The sequence below is a fragment of the Salarias fasciatus genome, chromosome 1, assembly GCF_902148845.1.
Source record: "Salarias fasciatus chromosome 1, fSalaFa1.1, whole genome shotgun sequence".
Taxonomy (NCBI): Eukaryota; Metazoa; Chordata; class Actinopteri; order Blenniiformes; family Blenniidae; genus Salarias; species Salarias fasciatus.
Window position 1 is genome coordinate 6,022,822 of NC_043745.1, and position 19,765 is coordinate 6,042,586.

The 19,765-nt window shown below is 46.4% G+C and overlaps 1 protein-coding gene across 3 annotated transcripts in view; it reads right to left on the minus strand.

Moving 5' to 3' along the window:
* lrrk1 (leucine-rich repeat kinase 1) overlaps positions 1–19,765 on the minus strand; it is a 60,577-nt gene that overhangs the window by 22,464 nt on the left and 18,348 nt on the right. For 2 of the 3 annotated variants that reach the window (XM_030090752.1, XM_030090769.1), the window contains 23 exons: positions 19,476–19,612; positions 18,710–18,936; positions 18,459–18,586; positions 16,106–16,269; positions 15,033–15,170; positions 13,951–14,063; positions 13,629–13,699; positions 12,177–12,306; positions 10,779–10,891; positions 10,484–10,698; positions 7,731–7,895; positions 6,114–6,286; positions 5,726–5,849; positions 5,299–5,458; positions 4,601–4,779; positions 4,426–4,523; positions 4,062–4,233; positions 3,800–3,972; positions 3,297–3,436; positions 2,796–3,075; positions 2,350–2,519; positions 2,053–2,256; positions 1,817–1,956 (listed from right to left, as the gene is read on the minus strand). In XM_030090752.1, the coding sequence (XP_029946612.1) occupies positions 1,817–1,956; positions 2,053–2,256; positions 2,350–2,519; positions 2,796–3,075; positions 3,297–3,436; positions 3,800–3,972; positions 4,062–4,233; positions 4,426–4,523; positions 4,601–4,779; positions 5,299–5,458; positions 5,726–5,849; positions 6,114–6,286; positions 7,731–7,895; positions 10,484–10,698; positions 10,779–10,891; positions 12,177–12,306; positions 13,629–13,699; positions 13,951–14,063; positions 15,033–15,170; positions 16,106–16,269; positions 18,459–18,586; positions 18,710–18,936; positions 19,476–19,612 (3,614 nt within the window). The remainder of the gene's footprint in view (positions 1–1,816; positions 1,957–2,052; positions 2,257–2,349; positions 2,520–2,795; positions 3,076–3,296; positions 3,437–3,799; positions 3,973–4,061; positions 4,234–4,425; positions 4,524–4,600; positions 4,780–5,298; positions 5,459–5,725; positions 5,850–6,113; positions 6,287–7,730; positions 7,896–10,483; positions 10,699–10,778; positions 10,892–12,176; positions 12,307–13,628; positions 13,700–13,950; positions 14,064–15,032; positions 15,171–16,105; positions 16,270–18,458; positions 18,587–18,709; positions 18,937–19,475; positions 19,613–19,765) is intronic. The other variant, XM_030090761.1, reaches the window with a different exon arrangement.

Genomic DNA, 19,765 nt, shown 5'->3' on the forward strand with positions numbered 1-19,765 from the left:
GCAGGAAGAAGCAGACGTGATCAGGACTTGTTTTTTAACAGTTCGTCCTGAATGAACTTGAATGAAACTGAACATGGAAAAGATTTATTCTCTATATGTACAGTGGATATAAAAAGCCTACACACCCCTGTTGAAATGCCAGGTTTTCCTGATGTAAAAAAATTACAGCAAGACAATTAATTTCACAACTTTTTTCCACCTTTAATGTGACCTATAACCTGTACAATGCAATTGAAAAAAAACCTGAAACTTTTAAAAGGGAAAAGTATAAAATACAAAAACTGAAAAAACCTGGTTGCATAAATATGCACACCCTTAAACTTTGGCTTTTATTACAGCCCTCAGTCTTTTTGGGTAGGAGCCTATATCAGCGTGACACATCTTGATGTGGTGATATTCGCCCACTCTTCTTTGCAAAACCGCCCCAAATCTGACATACTGCGAGGACGTCTCCTGTGCACAGCCCTCTTCAGATCACCCCACAGAGGCTGGATGGACCGAGGTCTGGACCATTCCAAATCCTTAATCTCACTCCAGTGAAGCCGTTCTGTTGTTGATGCTGATGTGAGCTTTGGGTCGTTGTCGTGCTGAAAGATGAAGCTCCTCTTCATCTTCAGCTTTCTAACAGAAGGCCGAAGTTTTTGTGGCAGCACTGACTGGTATTTTGAATTGTTCATAATTTCATCCACCCTGACTGAGGCCCCAGTTCCAGCCCCAAAGCATGATGCTGCCGCCACCATGCTTCACTGTAGGTATGGTGTTATTTTGGTGATGTGCAGTGTTGTTTCTGCGCCAAATGTACCTTTTGGAATTATGTCCAAAAAGTGCAACCTTGGTTTCATCAGACCAGAACACATTTTCCTACATGTGTTTGGGAGATTTCAGATGTCTTCATGCAAAATGAAGCCGGGCTTGGATGTTTTTCTTTGTGAAATAAGGCTTCCGTCTTGCCACCCTACCCCATAGCCCTGACATATGAAGATTGTTGACGGGAGATTGTTGTCACATGTATGACACAGCAAGTACTTGCCAGAAATTCCTGCAGCTCCTTCAGTGCTTCAGTTTTCTTTTCATCTTATCAATTTTGGACGGACGTTCTGTTCTTGGTAAAGTCACTGTTGTGCCATATTTTCTCCACTTGATGATGACGGTCTTCACTGTGCTCCATGGTGTTTAATCCCTTGGAATTTCTTTTGTAGTCTTCACCTGACTGGTGTCTTTGAATAATGAGATCCCTCTGATGCTTTGGGAGCTCTCTGCAGACCATGGCTTGTGCTGGAAGATGCGGCTACAAAAATGTCAGGAAAAGCCTGCTAGAACAGCTGAACTTTATGTGGGGTTGATCAGAGGCACTGTAATTGGTGACAGGTGTGTGCTGACTCCAGTTTAACCTGAGTTTGAATGTAACTGGTTAATTCTGAACACTGCCACATCCCCAGTTATAAAAGGGTGTGCACACTTAAGCAACCACATTATCTCAGTTTTCTGATTTTTACTTCACCTCGATGAAAGATTTCTGCTGATTTTTCAATTGCGTTATAAAGGTTATAGGTCACATTAATGGTGCGAAAGGTTGTGAAATTATTCGTCTTACTGTAATTTTTTTACATCATGAAAACCTGGCATTTCAACAGAGGTGTGTAGACTTTTTATATCCACTGTACATACACACTATTAGCTGTTTAATAGGTGAAATTTTTGAGAGATAGGCGAGATTTTTAGGTTTACAATGAGTTTTGATGATTGGATCCAATGTCTCAAAGAAACATTTTGGGTAAAGAAAGTGGGTGTTCCCAGGGTTCTGTGCGTCGCTCACCTCCAGAGACCACACCAGGATGTTGTCAGACTTCAGATCACAGAAGATGATGCTCTTCCTGTGAAGGTACGCCAGTCCTGCCACGATCTGATAGGCTACTTTAAAGGTCAGCATGTGACCCAGGGGCATGAACCCGGAGCCTAGAGAGAGAGAGCGAGAAGAACACATTCTGACTCCGTGTTCCTCTGAGAACAGAAGCAGGTTTGAAAAGAGAGGATGCGGGTCGGTGGACGTGCTTTTGTCCTTGTGCCTCTCCTCCAGCACGGTGTTGAGGCTGCCCAGCGGGGCGAGCTGCAGGGCGAAGCACAGCGGGTGGATGCTGATGCCCACCAGAGCCACGATGCAGGGGTGCTGCAGGGAGTGCAGCATGCTGGCCTCCTGCCGGAACTCCGAGAAGCTCCGGCAGGCGTTCGCAGACTGCAGGTGCTTCACCATCGTGTCTGCAACAGAGCGGGGAGGCGTTCAACGCATCCTTGGCTGGTTTCGTCCTACTGAAACGTTTCAGCTGAGTATCTGGAGCCTCGTCTCTGTACCTGTGTCTCTGCTGACGCTCTGCTGGCGACACTTCTTGAAGTGGAAGCGTTTGACAGCCACAGGCTGAGTGTTATAGCGAGCTCGGTAGATGATGGTCCCGCTGCCGCCCTGGCCCAGGATGTTGCTCTCCTCCTCAGAGTACTCCAGCAAGGGCTTCTCCAGAAAGAGCCTGACACACACGCACACGCACGCACGCACGCACACACACACACACATGCACACGCACACACACACGCTCTCTTTTCACCGACTCTTTTGAAAAAGCAGCAGAAAGGCGAACACACTCTTCTGGATCAATACTGCTTTGGCGTTGTTCTCATTCCCACAGATCATAAAACTCAAGCAGCGCGGCTCTCAAAGTGGAAACAAACGGAAAGCTGAAGGAAACATGTCTCCCTCAACCCACAGCTTCACGCTGTTTTTTTTGTTTGTTTTTTTTTTTTACCGGGCAGGGAAGTCGGTCATGAAGAGTTCTGGGACCAGCTCCTGGAGGGGGACGGGCTGGTCGGGGTGCCGCGGACAGACGATGTGCTCCTGCTCCACGGCGGCCAGCACACAGTCCTCCATGTTGAAGTAATGGACGCCCGCTCCTCCTCCTCCGCCGCCGCCGCCGCCGCCGGGCTCCCCGGGCTCCGGCTGCTTCTGCAGGCCCAGCGAAGCGCAGAGGGGGCAGGGGGCGTACTGCTCGATGAGGAGGCTGCCGTCGCTCTCGCTGGCTGTCAGCGCTGCAGGAGAGGAGGCAAAACAAGCAGAGAGAGTGGACAGGAATCTGTTGATATCGGATATAAAGTTAGGGCCAATAGAACTGCATCACAATGCATATATTTAGAATAATGTCCAAAAAAGCTGATGCTTTTTTGGACATTGTCTTAAATATATACATTGTGGTGCAGTTTATTTTACAACCTAATAATATAACCGGTAGAAGCTGGTTGGAGGAACTGACCAGGAAACCACTGCTCGATCAGAGAGTTGACGTGGTCCGTGATGAAGGCCATGGCGGAGAAATCCCTCACGTCGGACTGGCAGATGATCTTAATGCCGCCGCTCTTCTTCCTCTTCCAGTTGACGTCCGACGACTCCACGCTGCAGACAGGAGGAAATACGCGGATTTCAGCTCATTTCCATCGTCACACACTGCTTCTTGCTGGTGATAAGTAATGTTTGTCTGCAGTGAGTGGATTTATGTCTGTTTGCTTGTTGCTCTCTCTCTCTCTCTCTCTGCTTAATCCTCTTCTCTCCTTCTGCCCCCTAACTCCAGTCACTACAGCAGAAAATCTCCACTTCTGCGTCTGCTTCTGCAGAAATGCAGTTACTGCTGAGGTTTAAACGACAGTAAGCGAATGAGGCGCTGTAAGTACGGCAGCCACTCACATTCAAACGTACAGGCCTGAAGGTGAAACACACACACTGACCACCGAGCCATCCCTTCACGGAACATTCCCTGACCTGAGGTAACCTCCGGCGAACGTGACCAGCAGGCCCTCCTTCCAGTAGATGGTCTGGCTGCGGCGCACCCTGAAGGTGCTGCAGCGGTTCCTCTGCTGCGCTCCGGCGAAGCTGTAGATCACCGAGTTCCTGCTGTGCTGGCTCCTGGAGTTCTTGGTTTTGGGCTCGAAGGACTGAACAAACACCGGAGTTCAGGTTGTGAATGCACGAAGCTGAAGCTGTGAAAAAAGAAAAAAGGAAAGAGGGTGTGTTGGTTCCTGACCTGCAGGTCCATCTCATTGAGGCTGATGAGCATCCTGGCGATGAATCTCTCCCAGAATCCCGCAGGGACGAAGCTCATCTTGAAGAGGCGCTGCAGGGTGTTGTCTGTCTGCTGCCGAAAGCCGTGGATGTCCATGGCCGGCTTCGGGGGAAGAAGGTGGGGCAACAGGTAGCTATTGGAAGTGGAAAAGGCAGAAAAAAAAAAAAAAAAATCTTTTTCAGACCAACTAAATATTGATTTTTTTTCAGACCAAGTTCTTTTTATTTTTATCATTATTACTTAAAACTGCTGAGTGGAAGAATGAGATCCTGGAGGAAAGGAGTGTTTAATGTCCTGTCCTAAGTGTGTGCAGCAGGAGTCTCACCTGTTGTTGGCCACAGGCAGAGCGATCTCAAACTTGGCCAAAAACTGGAAATACTGTTCTTCCGTCTGCTGAGAGAACCTGGTTCCCACCAACAGCAGCTGAAAAAAACATCCGTCACAGACATCAGCTCAATAAATATCTCGATTAGCGGAAAGCTCGGAGCCACAGGCCTCACCCGGAGGTCTTCTGCTCGGATGACGCCGTTCCTGGCGACGGAGCGGGACGACTTGAGGTGCATGATCCTCTGCAGGCATTCGGACAACCACACGGGACACAGGAAGTAGAGGGTGCAGAGCCCGTGGCTGGTGTCCGGGAAGTGGAGCAGAGTCCCCGTTTCGATCAAGAAGCTGATGGCTGCGAGTGAAGAAGCACAAGACAGGGGAAAGCTGCTGCTTTATTATCGATGATCAACTTTTGTGATCAGACACAACAAACAGGTGAGTTCATTCATTCATTCATTCATTCATTCAGGCGAGAACACAAGATCCCACATTTTAGATGCGTAAATCAACCTGACACAGTCACAAGAAGTCATAATATTCTCCAACATTGAGTCCCAAAGTGTGACCTGTGGCCCCCTGGTGGTCCACAGAGGAACTGCAGGTGGGAGGTGAGAGGTCATGGACCTGAAAGGTTGTTCGTGTTCAGTTTTGTAATACTACAAAAAGTATTTCTATCAAACTAATATCCGGTGATTTAATTATGTGTCTGTCGTGACGCAGAGTATACGAGATGAAAATGTCTAAAACAAATCCATAAAAAAGCCGTTTCTTCTGCCTTGGAGCTGCAGACAGGATGTTCACATTCCAAACACCCACCGTTAAGATATTCTGAAACATTTAATTTGTGAAAAAAAATGCCGTTTGGCAGTACCAGTCTGCAGGTCCTCGTAGTCCCTGATGTCACTTCCTGGGTTCTGTTCGATGATGGCGTCGAGCTGGACGTCCGTCAGATACTGGACCTCGTCTTCAGCGTCCCGCCGGCGTTTCTCTGCCAGCACTGCTTCCTGGAGAGTCAGGTAGCTCCTGGGAATCTGGAGGAGGGGAAAAATATGAACAAACAGGATCCTGGTGTTTATGTCTGTATAAAAACCAATTACATGGTTTAAAAATGCTAATTTGAGGATTTATTGAGGGAAACGAGGGAATGATGGTGTTGTTATTGGGAACAGTAACGAATAAACTAAATGTCATCAGGAAAAAAAAGCAGCTCGTTTCATATAACATTTATTCACAAGAAGCCACGTTTCTGTAGGTCGAGAGTCGAGTTTCAGGAGTTACGATGCACGCTGTGCACTCACCAGTCTGCGCAGCAGCTTACCGCCACAGGCCGAGCCGCCGCCGCCGTCTTTCATGGAGAGAGCCACCTGGTAGATCAGCTTCTTCAAACCATCCAAACCCTCCAGGGTCTTACAGGACACCTCACTGATCACACACACACACAAACAGAAACACACTCCGTTTCAATCTCATTTCATTTCAGGGGACACAGAACAATTTAATGTCAAGTGGGCCAAACCGGTAAATAACAGCATGATGATAAAGAAATAATTAGATCTGAAATCTCTGTCTTTGAGTTCGAGCTACAAAGCATCAATATATCAGCTTGCGGGCTCGTTCTGGTCCCCGGGCCGTATTTTGAAGACCCCTGCTGTAAGAAAGAGCCCAGCGCCGGAGAGCGGCTCTTACTGCAGGTGTTTCCAGGTGATGTCGGGGAAGCCGGTGGCTCGAGCGCCGGACGGCGATCGGCACAGCGCCAGCACGTAGGCTCTGAGGGTGGCCAGCCGCTCGGTGCGGAACCTGGTGTCGATCAAGTCCAGGTGGGTTCCCACGACCACCACGGCGGAGTTGGGAGCCCGGGCCTGCACAGCGCAGCAAAACACAAACACCCATCAGACGCTCCGACACACTCCTCCAGCTGTTTACACACCAGTGTGTGACTAACAGTGAGAACAATCTCAAAGCAGTTTCTCCCACTTCTTCTGCTTTGACTTCTTCTGCTTCTTCTCATGCAGAGTTTGGTTTCTTTGTTGTTGTTTTTCTGGTTTTGGTCGAGGAAGTCTCTGTACTGGTCATTTTCATGTGTATTTATGATCGATCTCTGAGTATGAAGAGCACCATTCAGTGCAGAAGGGCTGCAGACTGGAGGAGTCCTCGGTATCACAGCGCTGAAGAAACGCAGCCGAGCAAGGACTCATTCCTCCGACTGACTGCTGCCCCTCTCAAACGGCTGCGTAATCGGAACGCTGGCTCCACGCCTAAATATTTCTCCTTGATGAAAACACCTAGTGTGAAACAATAAATTCCACTTCCAGGCCTTCTCAGTGATGAGATTGTATCTCCGCAGCCTCCCGTCGATAAATCTTAGTATCTTAGTGGTTTTTTCATTTCCTCACATTAGAGGTACAGTACGCATGAAACTGTGAAAAATGCAGATGAAGGAAGAACAATTTAGCAATCCATCCATCTCCTGTAGAAAGTCAAGGGGGCAGGAAGTCGGTCCACCAACACAAAATGAAGATCTAATTCTTCACTGCGTTGATGTTTTAAACGTCACAGTGGGTTTTTTCTTTAACGTTCCTTGTTTTTATCCACCTTTCTCATTATTCTCATTGCGTGTTTGAATTGCACCGTTGTTGACATGCGCGTCTCTCAGCGTTTTCGCTTCATTCCGAGAGCTTTCTAACATAAGTACCGTCCAGAACACTGCTGTGCACGAACCACACTCATCAGGAGGAAGAAACGCCACAGCCACGCTTCACATGTTGAAATGATGCAAACAGTTTCAACATTCTGCTTCCAGTAATTGATATTTATTGGCCTCCGGTAAGTTTACGCGGTCTAATAACCAAACGATTCAGCTCTTAAATGGAAACAATCCTCCCAGGCACTGGAAAGGCTCCAGCTGCATGCTGCTCCACTTTCACTCCACCCTTAAAAATCCTATTGTTTCGGTCAAACTGGGTGTTTTTTCTGGTCTTGAGCAACCAATTCACCGTGCCTCTCGTGTTTACCCACCATCGTATCATGTCCATCTCCGAAAGCCAATCTGGCTCAAGCAATTCAAGCAACAAAGGAACTGGGACACTTCAAATGTGATTAGTACGCTGTGTTGTGTAACGCATTGAAAATATAAATGAAATGCTGAATTTTGGGATGTAGAATGGAGCAGATCATTTCAACATTGAGGACATAAACAGGCTGAGAAAAGGAGGAGACGGGGGAGCGCATGACGGAAAGTAATGCTCATTCATTTTGTTTTTGTCTTCAGCGGTTGTGTGTGTGTGTGTGTGTGTGTGTGTTCACCTCTATGTTGAGCAGCCATGTCTGCAGGTTGGCCACAGCCTCCTCTCCCAGAGCCAGGTTCCAGATGACCATATAAAGCGCCTTATCAGTGAAGAAGCACTGGTTGACTGTGGACATGCTGGCCTGACCGCCGATGTCCCACACGTTGAACACCACCGAGTCCTTCTGCGGGACAAACACACAGCCGGCTTCACGGGGCGTCGGGGAGGAAAGAGGAGGTCGAAACGGTTTCATACAGACCGCATGGTTCACACTTATACTTGAATTATCTTTAACGTGGTCCTGATTTCTACACTTTGATTGACGTTTCTCAGCTCATCCTGTCGACAGTTCATCCCGTTTGTTCTCCTCAATGGTACGTAACTTCACCACACCTAACTGACACCACACCTCACCTGAATTCATATACCGCCATCTGATCAAAGCAGCGTTGAGGAGATTAAATCTGCAGCAACCGTTCAAATGTCACAAATGTGGCTGCGCTCCAATTGATCTGCAGGAGCTCTCCAGCAGGCCGGACCAGCAGAACAATCAAGCAAAAAAAAAAAACCTTCATCTGGTAAGAGCCACGTTTGGCCACGCCCACATTTGTTCTCGTTTCTTTGAGTTAATGACAGTCGCACATTGAGTGGCGTCTAAACTGTAAAGACTGTCTAATGCTAATCTTCTGGCAGTTTCAGTGTAAATTCAAAACTCTTCTGAAGCAAAAACTGTGTTTCGACTGGAAAGGTTGCCACGGAAACAGGATCTCAGTTTAAGCTTTGTTGGAAAACCTTTTGTTCACGCTAACTGAAGGTAAAGGTCATCCTGCAGCCCGGTTTAATACGTCCGACACTCCTGTACCGGAGTGAAATGAAAGTTGTCCCGAGTGAATGTTCTGTGGAAACCCGATCGATTGTATCAAAAATACAACAATCAGAATGCGAACACCGTCAGCAGTTCAATGCGCCGGGCTTTGTTCAGCGGCCTCGACTCGGATACTGAACCCGCTCAATAAAGGACAATCAGCAAATTGTGCTCTGAGAAGGAAAGCTGTTTCTGGGAGGCCTGGAAGGACGGGCGGCGGGCGGCTCGGTGGATATGAGGACACGAACAAACAGAGTGCGACAGCAATGCATCAAAGTGACAGCGAAAAACACAGGGGTGGAAATACACCAGCACGGGGAGTCAGCCATCTGTTTGAAGGAGAGGCAGCAGTCCGTCACTCTGAGACACACTCCTCGCCTCCCTCTTCACAGAAAACCATCCAGACTGTATTCATGGAGCTTCTCCAAAGCCTGATCCACGGGGAGTCGGGAACTCCTCACAGTTCCAGTATAAAAGATTCACTTATTGGGACATTTTCAATAAAAAACAAACAATAAAACAGTCTCGAATCAAGAGGAACTCAGTGCACACGCTGCACCGCTGCCTTGCTTCTGGAGTTTGATTTCATTGCATGTAAACCACGTTTGTTCCAGGTTTACTCGTCTTCACTGAGTCGGCCTGCAAAGCTAACCTCGTCAGCCTGGCTGAACATAAACACACACTAACGCAGCTGCAGTGAAACTATGATCCCTGAACACATTCAGCCTTTCACTGCTCTAACGTCCCCATCAGGTGAAAAAAGACCGTTGACTCGGTAATTTACTTTTTCTTGCCAATTTTATGCAGACCATCAAAATTGTGTATGATAAAAACTTTTCTGAAAAAAGTCTCATTTCTGGTTTCTTGGAAAATCAAACTGCCCCCCAGTGGAACAGATGTTAGTGTTGACTCAGGCTTTTTTTTTTTTTTTTTACTGATTGCAAATGTAATGCTCCTTCAGCGTTCTGTTTGTATTTCCATTTTTTTTAAGTAATTTGAGTCTAATAACATTTTTTTTAAATATGATCATAAAATAAAGGGACAATTTCTATGTATTTAAGACATCCCAACATTCATCTTGATATTTTAATCGTTACTCAATCCCTCAGATGGAGAAACTAACGGGTGAAGCAGCTTATCGAAGATCACAAACCAGCGGGCCACGATTAGATGCTGCTGCTGACAATATGACCATCAGTACGAACTCAAAGCACAGTGGGTGTAACTTTCACCAGCGGAGTGTTTTCTGCCTTAAAGTGACCTGACAGATGATTTCAATGAGCTGCACTAATCCGAAACAGTTTCCCCTTTTCAACAGTGTCAAAGCACTTTTCCAAACTCAGCCACTCACTGAAGGCTCAGAGGGATTCAGTCTTCTTCAGCCACAATTAAGAATTTTCCTCTGGTATCAAGTATTTTATATTCTACAGAGAAGATAAAATAAGGAATCGAACCACAAACTACCTTAAAATCAGTGGAAAGCTTAAACTTCTCCATTTCTACTTTTTTAACTGATAAAGCAGCAGCCTTCATGAGTCAGAGGTGAGAGGTTAGCCAATACCGCAACTGCAACATGGACATGTTCTCCTCTTTACCATTCAACCAGCAGTCCATATGTTTAGAGCTCACAGACGGATAATCAACGGTTAAATACATCTTCTTTATCTCGCTGAACAAAAGACGCATCCATTTGTCTGAACGGCTCATTTTTTCTCAAACTGAGTGCAGAATAGACGACCGGAGCCTCGTCTCTTTATCCGGGCGGATCTCGGATCTCGTGGTCGTCTTCCATCAGTGTCTATTGACTTCTGCTGGTTTCAGATTTCATCTGTTACGCAGTGTGTGTGTGTGTGTGTGAGTGTGAGTGTGCAGTGTGTACAGAGTGTGCGATGTGTGTTCAGCCTCACGTTGTTTTTGCCTGCGTTGGGTCTGTCCAGCTCCCAGCTGGAGGTGGAGATGGAGCACTCGGTGGGGGTGAAGGGGGACGCCTTGCCGGTCTGCAGGGCCTCCAGCAGGGCCGTCTTGCCCTGTCTGGGGGGGCCGATCACCAGCATCTTCAGGAGCTTACAGGGCTCTGCTTTCCGGAGGTGAGCCCGCAGGTACGCCAGGGCAGACGCAGGGCCTGAGGGGGTTTGATTGAAGAAGGCGTCATGATTTGTGGAACTGAAATCCTCGTTTGAGGCGTCTCTCTTCAGTCTGTACCTTCCTTCCGGACTTCCTGCGGGACGTTGGTGATGTTGAGGTCTTCGATGTCCAGCTGCCAGAGGTTGGAGAGCTGTCCGAGCTCCGCTGGAAGCTCCCTGATTCCAGGATTACTGCTCCCACAGCAAGAAAACAAAGGTCAAACACTCACAAACATCCAATGGCAGCAGCAAGAACACAAACAATATGAGTTATTTATCTACCCCCCGTAAACAGTCAGCCAAATACTGCAGATCAAAACTGTTTCTGGCAGCAACAAGAAAAGCCATAATTTGAAAGTAATTGAAACATCCTTGAGAGTCTGTGAGCAGAACAATTCTGTGGAATTAGCTGGAAACAGCTGGAGAGGAGGGCTGACCTCAGAACCGCCAGTGCTTCCCAGGACCCCCAGCTCTCCGGTTCTCTTTTTTTCAAGCTCCGTCACAGCGGCTTTGTAGGGCTTTCCAGTATCAAACAAAACCACCACTGTTTTGGATCTTTTCCCCTTCTTTTGTGAAATAACCTTTGGCTTATTGAATAATCTGGATGGACAGGGCTGGTTGTTTTCTGACATTCTAGCAGAAGAGAAGGCTCGGTGAATAATACTATGAGGAAGCTTTTCACTGAGCGATCCTGACGTCTCAGACAAAAGATGGAGAATTGTGGCGATACCTTTGACCAGGGCTTAAAATCTGCAGTTACACAACACACACATTTTAGCTCAGGGGCGCCACTAACAGTCCAATCACATTATGAGTGGGTCTGACCAGTAATATGCTGCCATAATAACATTTACATTTTTAAAGTTTTCCTTTGTTGTGCAGTAGAGCATACGTATGTGATTAAAAAAAAATTCTATATTTTCACAAAACCAAGCAATTACTGACAAAAATCACTGCAATCTCAGTCAATTTTAAAGGAACCTGGTGAAAAATACAGTGAAATGTCAGAAAAACGTCTCTGGTTGTACCATGCAAGTTGTTTCCAAAACCGCCCTGACAGCCTGGCTTTGAGGCTAATGCTAGCTTGTTGTCATTCATGGCAGATTTATTGATATCTCAGCTCAGCTCTCAGTGCTGCGTTGTTAATAAAGTTACTTTCGGAAAAAAAATGAACAGTTTCATTGAATTTTTTTACCATCTGCTTGGAGGTTTGATGGCCTGATTTGAGCCTTTTACTGGCCAGTTTTGGCCCAGGGGCCTTATGTTTTACACCCTATACAGAAAGATGAGAAAATACTGAACACGTTAGTTTTGACATCTGTGTGCAGAGACGACATCAGGGGATTTCATATACAGGTTTTTGTCAAAATTGGAAAAAAGAAATCTTCTGCTTTCAAGGTTTAAGAGAACCCTGAGTTGTGGATGGTATAGATGTCGTATGGGGGTGGGGGTTCAGGTGTACTGGGGGGGGGCTTACTTGGAGAGGTAGAGCTCGGTGAGGCTGTGCAGACCGCACACCGACTGGGGAACACACTCCAGCTGGTTGTCGTTCAAGAACAACACCTCCAGTGAATCTCGCAGGACGGCGGGGAACTCGATGGGACACACTGGCAAAGCACAGCGGGACACACACTCACAGCACGGATTCACAAACACACACTGCGCGGCCTGGAGACGGCGGCCCGATGCAAGTTATTGACCCGGCAGCGCCGCCGCGCCAAACGTTTCCCACAAGTGAATAAATAACCAAACACACTTTCGTCATGATGCAATACGCCTGCAACAGCGTGCCAAACATTACATAACAACGATACTAATAAAACACGCTACAACATTAAATCAACAGCTTTATGTCAATCTAACCAGACAAGAACAACAGCAGTGATTTAAGGGACAGGATGAAGTCAAATGAAGCGAGACAGATGAGTGGAATGTAAGTCTGTAACAACTTGTGGTTATGTTTATTAATTATGTAATTTTATTTAAAAAGGTTTAAACAAAAAGTAGCCTGAATATCTTTAGAAAGTTCAAATCCTACAATGATGCAAGGAGATGAAATCCACACGGTGTTTAAATAAAAGAAAGGCTGCCAATACGACAAACTTCATCAAGACTCAAACAGATTAAAAAAACTTCATGGATCAACTGACGAATGCTACGATGGAAGTGTGCTTAATAGAATCACTCTGATTTATTAATATCTACGATCTGCTGTTGGCTTCAGCTTGTTAAAAGGAGTCTGTTTACTAATTTTAAACTTGTGTGAAAGTACATGTTTCTCTTTCATTCCTGCTCCCAGGCTGGCTGACTGCAGTGTCCACACTACTGTATTTTTTCATATGCAGTTGAAAACAACATTCTTCTGTATAGTTCTAGGACAATAAGATGAGCTAAACAGAAAAAAAAAAAGATTTTAAAACAAGAGTAAAAACTCAAAGTATTTTGACTGGACAGTTTAATCTGGGTCTGGATCCATGATGCATATAAAGAAGGTTGGAGTCCTGTATGGGCGGCTGTGAGACGGCTTCACTGCCAGTTCAGCTCTTCCTCTCAGCTCCTGTTTACTCTCATCCAGCTCCATATATCTAGAGCTCAGGCTGTGGTTCGGCTCGGGGCTTTAGCTCCCACTCAAGGCCAGAAAAGATTTGTATACTGGCATCCATGCTCCAGCTGGAGGGAGGAGGAGGAGGAGGGGGTGCGGCACAGCAGCGTTTCTTAATCCTTGTCCTCAAGTAGCCCTGACCTGCATATATTAGACGCCCTCCTGCTCCAACAGAGCGCATTCACATCTACAGCTCATCCAACAGATCAATCCCACTGATAAACACCGAAGGAAAACGCTGCTGCTGAAACCAGACACCTCCATGAGGCCAAAATGGAAAAATGAAGTGTTTGTGTCATTTGAAGGTGGTATAAAAGTCACATTTACCTGGATCCGGGTCCCTCCGGTTCCAGGTGGTCAGGAAGGCCAGCCTCCTGGATTTGGGACTTTCTTCCGTTCTGGAGAAAACAAAAAAAGATTTCAAGCAGTTTGATTCAAATTTATTGCTAAGCTTTAATAGATATGGTGCATGACGTCCACTTTGATCAGCGAGGCGTCAGACTCAGAATGAGAAAGTAGATTTAACAGCAGACGAGGCGTGAAGTGATGCACTCCCCCCCTCCCAGCCCCCCAGCCCCCCAGCCCTGGACGAGCCCTTCACCACAACAACTCTGCCTCAAACAGATGAGCCTTTCCACGGAGGACCTACTTCCCCAGCTGGTTCCTGGAGAGATCGAGGGTCCGGAGCCGGGAGCAGTTCCACTTGTTGGGGGCCGGGAGTGTCGCAATGTGATTCCCGCTCAGTCTCAGGGAGACCAGGGCCTGGAGGGGGAACAGGGGTTAGGAAGGGGTGAGACACCGAAAACCACACAGAATTCTACAGGGGGAGGTCGCATTGTGAGGAAATGCTGGACCAAAGGATGGGAACAGTCTGAGAAACAGCGCAGCTCTATCAGGACGTCAAACACGTCGCTTCGTTTATCACTATCAGTATGAAAAAAGGAGGAGAAAACACTGAAAGTGTGTGATCTGTTATCTGTTTTTACGGCTGTACTTTCAGTTTTAGTTAGCAGCATTTGGTTTGGTAGCTTTGGAATTGATTTACTCTTGTTCCAGTCTACATGGACCTGCCCTGCGGTCTGGTTCAGTCACAGGAAGAGGAAGAGGTCGTCTCCGAACCGAGCATGAAGTAATCTACAACGCCTTGATGTGCTGAAGCTTTCTGAGCTTCTTCCACTGGAACTGAGGGGGCCGAGTCCAACGTCCCCAAAACAAGCCCAGGCCACAATCCTCCCACCAGACTGTCCAACTGCTCAGTTCTCCAGAATCACACCGGGGTGTTTAAACTGGAGCTGATCCAGAACACTTCCCAGGACAATAATCACATCATGTTTCATCATTTAATCAGAGACTTATCGTCTCAGTCATGTTGTTCGTGGTTTTCCACTGAGGGACAGAGAAAACTATCCACACATGCTAATAAAGAGAGGAAACGCTATTGCGTCACATTCTGTGAAATCTATAAACTTGTGATTAGTGCAGATAGCAGTTGTTGCGTGAGTCACTGCATGCCTTCGCTTGGGGTATTTCCATTCTCACATGTGATCTCTCTGCGCTGGTCCGGTCCAACAGCTGCATCAAAACCCCTCAAAATGTGTCTTTACTGAGAGACACACACTTCTGCATCTCATTTAGAGAACTCAGTCGACACAGTGAAATGCAGAGCCGCAGCGCCACCTGCTGGCAGCACAGCAGATCACACACACAGACTGACAGGAAGAGGGTTTGTACCTCCAGCTCAAAGATATAGGAGGGCAGCTCCTTCAGGCTGTTGTCGGAGAAGTCCACCTCCTGCAGCTGAGTCTTCCAGAAGATGGAGATTGTGTCCGGAAGACTCTCGATGGCGTTGGAAGAAGCTTTTAACTGTTTCTGTTGGAGACAAAAAGGCCAGAGAGGTCATTCTGTGCCACTTCCTGTTTCCCATTCAAAAGATGAAGGGATGAACCTTAAAGACTCGAGGAGAGGCTCTGAAGGAAGCGGCACCTTCGCTCACGTTTTATGAAACCATCCATACTGATGCAGCAGTTAAATAAATCAATCAGCAGACGCCTGGTGTGGAGACAACACGCTCTCTATTCTATACATTACTGTGGATCAAGGCTGTGTATAAATCACAAAGCCTTAGTAGGAGAAGTAAATGCGTTCAGCAGAGTGACAGCAGGGCTCTGGAAGAGGAAGATACTGTTGTGTGAATCTTATAAATATAAATATCTATTGATTTTAATCCAAATCTACACAATTTTTCCTCATCAATGATTTCTTCCTGCAGCTTGATGATTTGGAAAATCACTTAAAAGTCATCTGAATTCAATTCAGAATGAATATCATAAAAGAAGAGATACAAAACACAGAAAGTAAACAGTATAAGGAGTAATAAAATAGGTGAATATTCACCTTTATTTTTAAATCTCTGTCCCTTTCTCAGATTGTTTCTTTCCTACACTAACCTGTTCTGTAAGCTGTGACTATAATTTTGTCTGTTTGAATGTTTCTGTGTTTCTCCTCTGGACCTGTGAAGGATATATTCAAAATGAATCTGAACAAAAGCTGAACGTAGAGATCTTGATCAATAACTAAAATGTGCAAAATATTCCCACACTAAATGTCTGCTGCAAACAAATGCATGATATTTACAAAACAGTCAAAATGTTTGAAAAAAGGGAGTATCAGTTATGAAATGAAATATTTAAACCTGCTGTTTTTAACCAACACAGTGATGGTAAACACATGCTGAACGTGTCGTCCTGCTGCTCTGTGTGAGGAGGCCGGGCTCTGCAGCAGCAGGGCAGTGGTGGGGGGCTCACCAGCGGGCAGGCCCAGGGGTCCGGGAAGCTGCTCAGCCTGTTCCTGCTCACGTTGAGGAGGCTGAGAGATTTGAGGCAGTGCATGACCGGCGTGGGCAGAGCCAGCAGACTGTTATCAGACACGTCCAGCTCGCCCAGCTTTCGCAGGCCGATCCAGTTAGTGTCTGATGGAGAGGGAGCAGAGGAAACACGATCAGCACTGAACAGTTTTAGCTGTTTTGACTCGATATTCTTTACAGTAACGTCAAGAGATTTGAGATTGAAGGATTTTTTTTTTTTTTTTTTGCAATACAGTCAAGTGAAGCCAATTTGAGAGGTCTATAACTAAGTACACACTGAAAAACGTTCCATCAACTAATGTGAAAACACTGATGAGTGTGGTATGAGTACATGATGTTCACATCCTCCTATTCTCCTCCAAATGATGAGTAGAAGAAGTGGCTGAACATGAGCAGCTTCACCTGAATCTCACTTTTAATCAGCACTGCTGGTAAGGCTGAATCTAAAGAGCAGAATTTGGTATATTAAAGGTGCTGTAGGCAGGATTCCGCATCTCTGCCATCTTGCTGAGGGTTACCTAAGCAAGATGGCGATTTGACCCATCTAAGATGGCGATTTGAAACCCAGCACAGCCAATCCTGTCCTGTTTTCTCTGACATCACGCCCTCATGCAAGTTAAGCCCCTCCCACAAGAACGTGCGACGAATGCCCCTCGACCAATCACGGTTTGAGCCTCATGGGCTCTTCTGATTGGTCAAAGATACCTGGAGCTGTGGAGATTCCTTTTCAGCTCAGAACAGAGAGATGGAAACGCTGCGCCCTCGCGGTAGTGCAATTATACTACACTACTAAAGGATTATCAATGGATACTCTAACATTTAATCCAAAGAAAACACAGAAAAATTAGCATTGACTAGCAAAATCCTGCCTACAGCAGCTTTAATAAAAAAAAAGAAAACCTTTCTGAATGTTCCAGCACAGTACAGATGGATGATAAACTGTTCCTGGCTCTTGGCAGACGCCGTCTTTGGACTTCAGTCAAACTGGATCAGGTTTCTAATAATCACATCAGAGAATCTTCTTCCTCGTTTTCTCTCCTGAATCAACCAGACGGACTAGTTGGACTGAACTCGGCTGAAGACCATCCTAAAACAACCACGGTTTCACGAGGTTTAACTGAGCATCACTCGGTACACAGGTTACTGCTGACAATCCACACATTTACAATCATCTAAATGAGAATCTCTGACATCCTCTCATATCCATCTGGAAGCTTCTTGCTGACTTTCAGGCTGTTTTTTGTTCGCAGTATTTTTATATTCAGCCATAATAATCAGTATAAACATTCATTAATCTGATTCAGCCTCGGCAGTAGCAGATAGTGTGCTCTGCTCTCACACATTTTATCAGGTACATCTGTTAAATTCAATGACTGCGGTACAATTAGCACTGAAGGCCCGTCCATGCTTCACATGTCCGCGTGGGTGCGCGTTGGTCCGCATGACGTAAAAATCGTCATGAATTCCTGTCCGCTAGGGTCCGCGCGGACCGATCTGCGGACGTCCGTGCAGCAGCCAGATTTTGAGACCGCGTTGCGCATTGCACGCAGGTCGCGGAAGTGTGCGCCTGCGCCAGAGCGCCATAGCAAACAAAACATGATGGTAAAAGTGAAAGTAGACGGAGCTCCAGCCTGATGGCTCCACTTAAAGACACGGAAAGAGTGAAAAACTCGTGGAAAGAGAGAGAGACTGTCTGGAGGAGGAGGAGGTCTGCAGACAGAAGTGAAAAAGTAACTAATCGCTCCGGCGCTGCCCCGCGATTCAGAAACAGGAAAAAAAGGCTAAATAAACTGTAATACTTAATGATAATGTACTGACAATGTATGTGCTTAATTTTCTCTAAATAAACCGTAATAAAGGAGCAGATAAACAGTCTGTAGAGCCGGAAAAGCTTCTCGAGGCTGCGTGGATCACCGCACCTGCATGGGACGTGCACAGCTGAGCTCAAAATGTAGGATGGGAGAAAGCGCTTCCGCATCGGTGGTGCACGGACCTTCCAAAGCGGACGCGGAAACGCGTACATGTGAAGCATGGACGGGCCTTAAGGCAGCCCCACGGCATGATGATGCCTCCACCATGCTGACCAAGCTAAATCTCCTTCAAGGCTTTAATTGGTGGGGTTTGTTTCATCACGTACATCTAAATCTTTCTCCTTTTTTCAATTCATGACGTTCATGGACAAGAAATTCGTCCATCACCAACATCAATAGTAAGAATCTGCCCTCATCTGCAGAGAAAATCAGTTTACAATTCATCTAATGAAACCAAATTCTAGGTTGGGGATTGAACTCAACCTGGAGGGATGTCGAACAGGAGGCTGAGCTGGTTCTTGGCAGCAGAGAGTTTCTGGAGGTGGGTGAGGTGGAGAAGTCCGACCGGCAAACTGCCCAGCTGGTTCTGGGAGAGATTCACCTGCTGCAGGCTGCATGGACAGAAGACAGAGTCCGAGAGATCAAGGAAAACACAGTGACACTCACTCTAATCAATCATCTGTTGATGAAATGGTTTTACTTTGTAACCATCTGTCTGCAGCAGGCCGCTGTACCTGGAGCAGATGACCTCCTGGGAGCTGTGGGCCGACGGCAGCTCTCGCAGCTCGTTGTTGGACAGATCCAGAGTCCTGAGGTGGATCAGGCCCCAGGGCACTACGGACGGCAGCCCCGACAGGCTATTGGAGGACAGGTCCAGCTGGGTGATCCGGGACGACACGTCCATGAACCAGTCCAGGTCCAACCAGGGCAGCTGCAGACCGCTCCAGCACACACTGACACACTGCGCGCACACACACACACACACACACACACACACACACATTCAGAATGCTGTTAATGATATGATACAGAGCATCCTGTTAAAAAGGAGCTTTACTGATCCACCATCACTTCTGCTTGCTCTTGTGGAATTGTTGGTTTTTCTCTGTGAAAATGTGGTGAGATGACTGTGTTTTATATGGACTCAAATAAATAAAACTGAATTAACTGACATTAAATTTGAGCCTATATATAAAAGAAAACTTTGCACAGATATAAAGTAGAAATAAGTAAATAAGTAAAAATAAATTAAAAAAGAAAGTTTTCTAAAAATAAATTGAATGTAGAACTAGTAAAAACACCTTGAAGTACAGAAAATCATCAGTTTGAAGTATTTCACATGTAAATAGAGATTTTGATGTGAAAAAATACAAATATGAAACATTTTATGCAGTTTTGTTCTCCGATCAGAGGAAACAGTGAAGATGTCTTGAACCAGTGACTTCCTGATGCTGCTTCGATCGGATCAAGTCTTGAGTGAACAGATGGTTAAACACAGACCTCGTCTCCATCCGTCTCGCGGTGCTCCTGTATGTTGAGCCTGAGCAGGTGTTTGCTGAACGCCGGGTGGTCCACCAGGGTGTAGGAGGAGAAACCTGCGCCGTTCTGCATCAGGAAGCAGGCGATCTCCTCATTATCTGCAACACACAACATGCCGCTCGCTCGCTGAGTCTAAAGAGGGAACATCCGTCCAGACTGCTCCGGGTTCAGGCTGAAGACACGACGTCTAACTCATGAGCAGACAGAGCAACAAACCATCTAATAAGAAACCTAAAGTGACAGTCACTGTA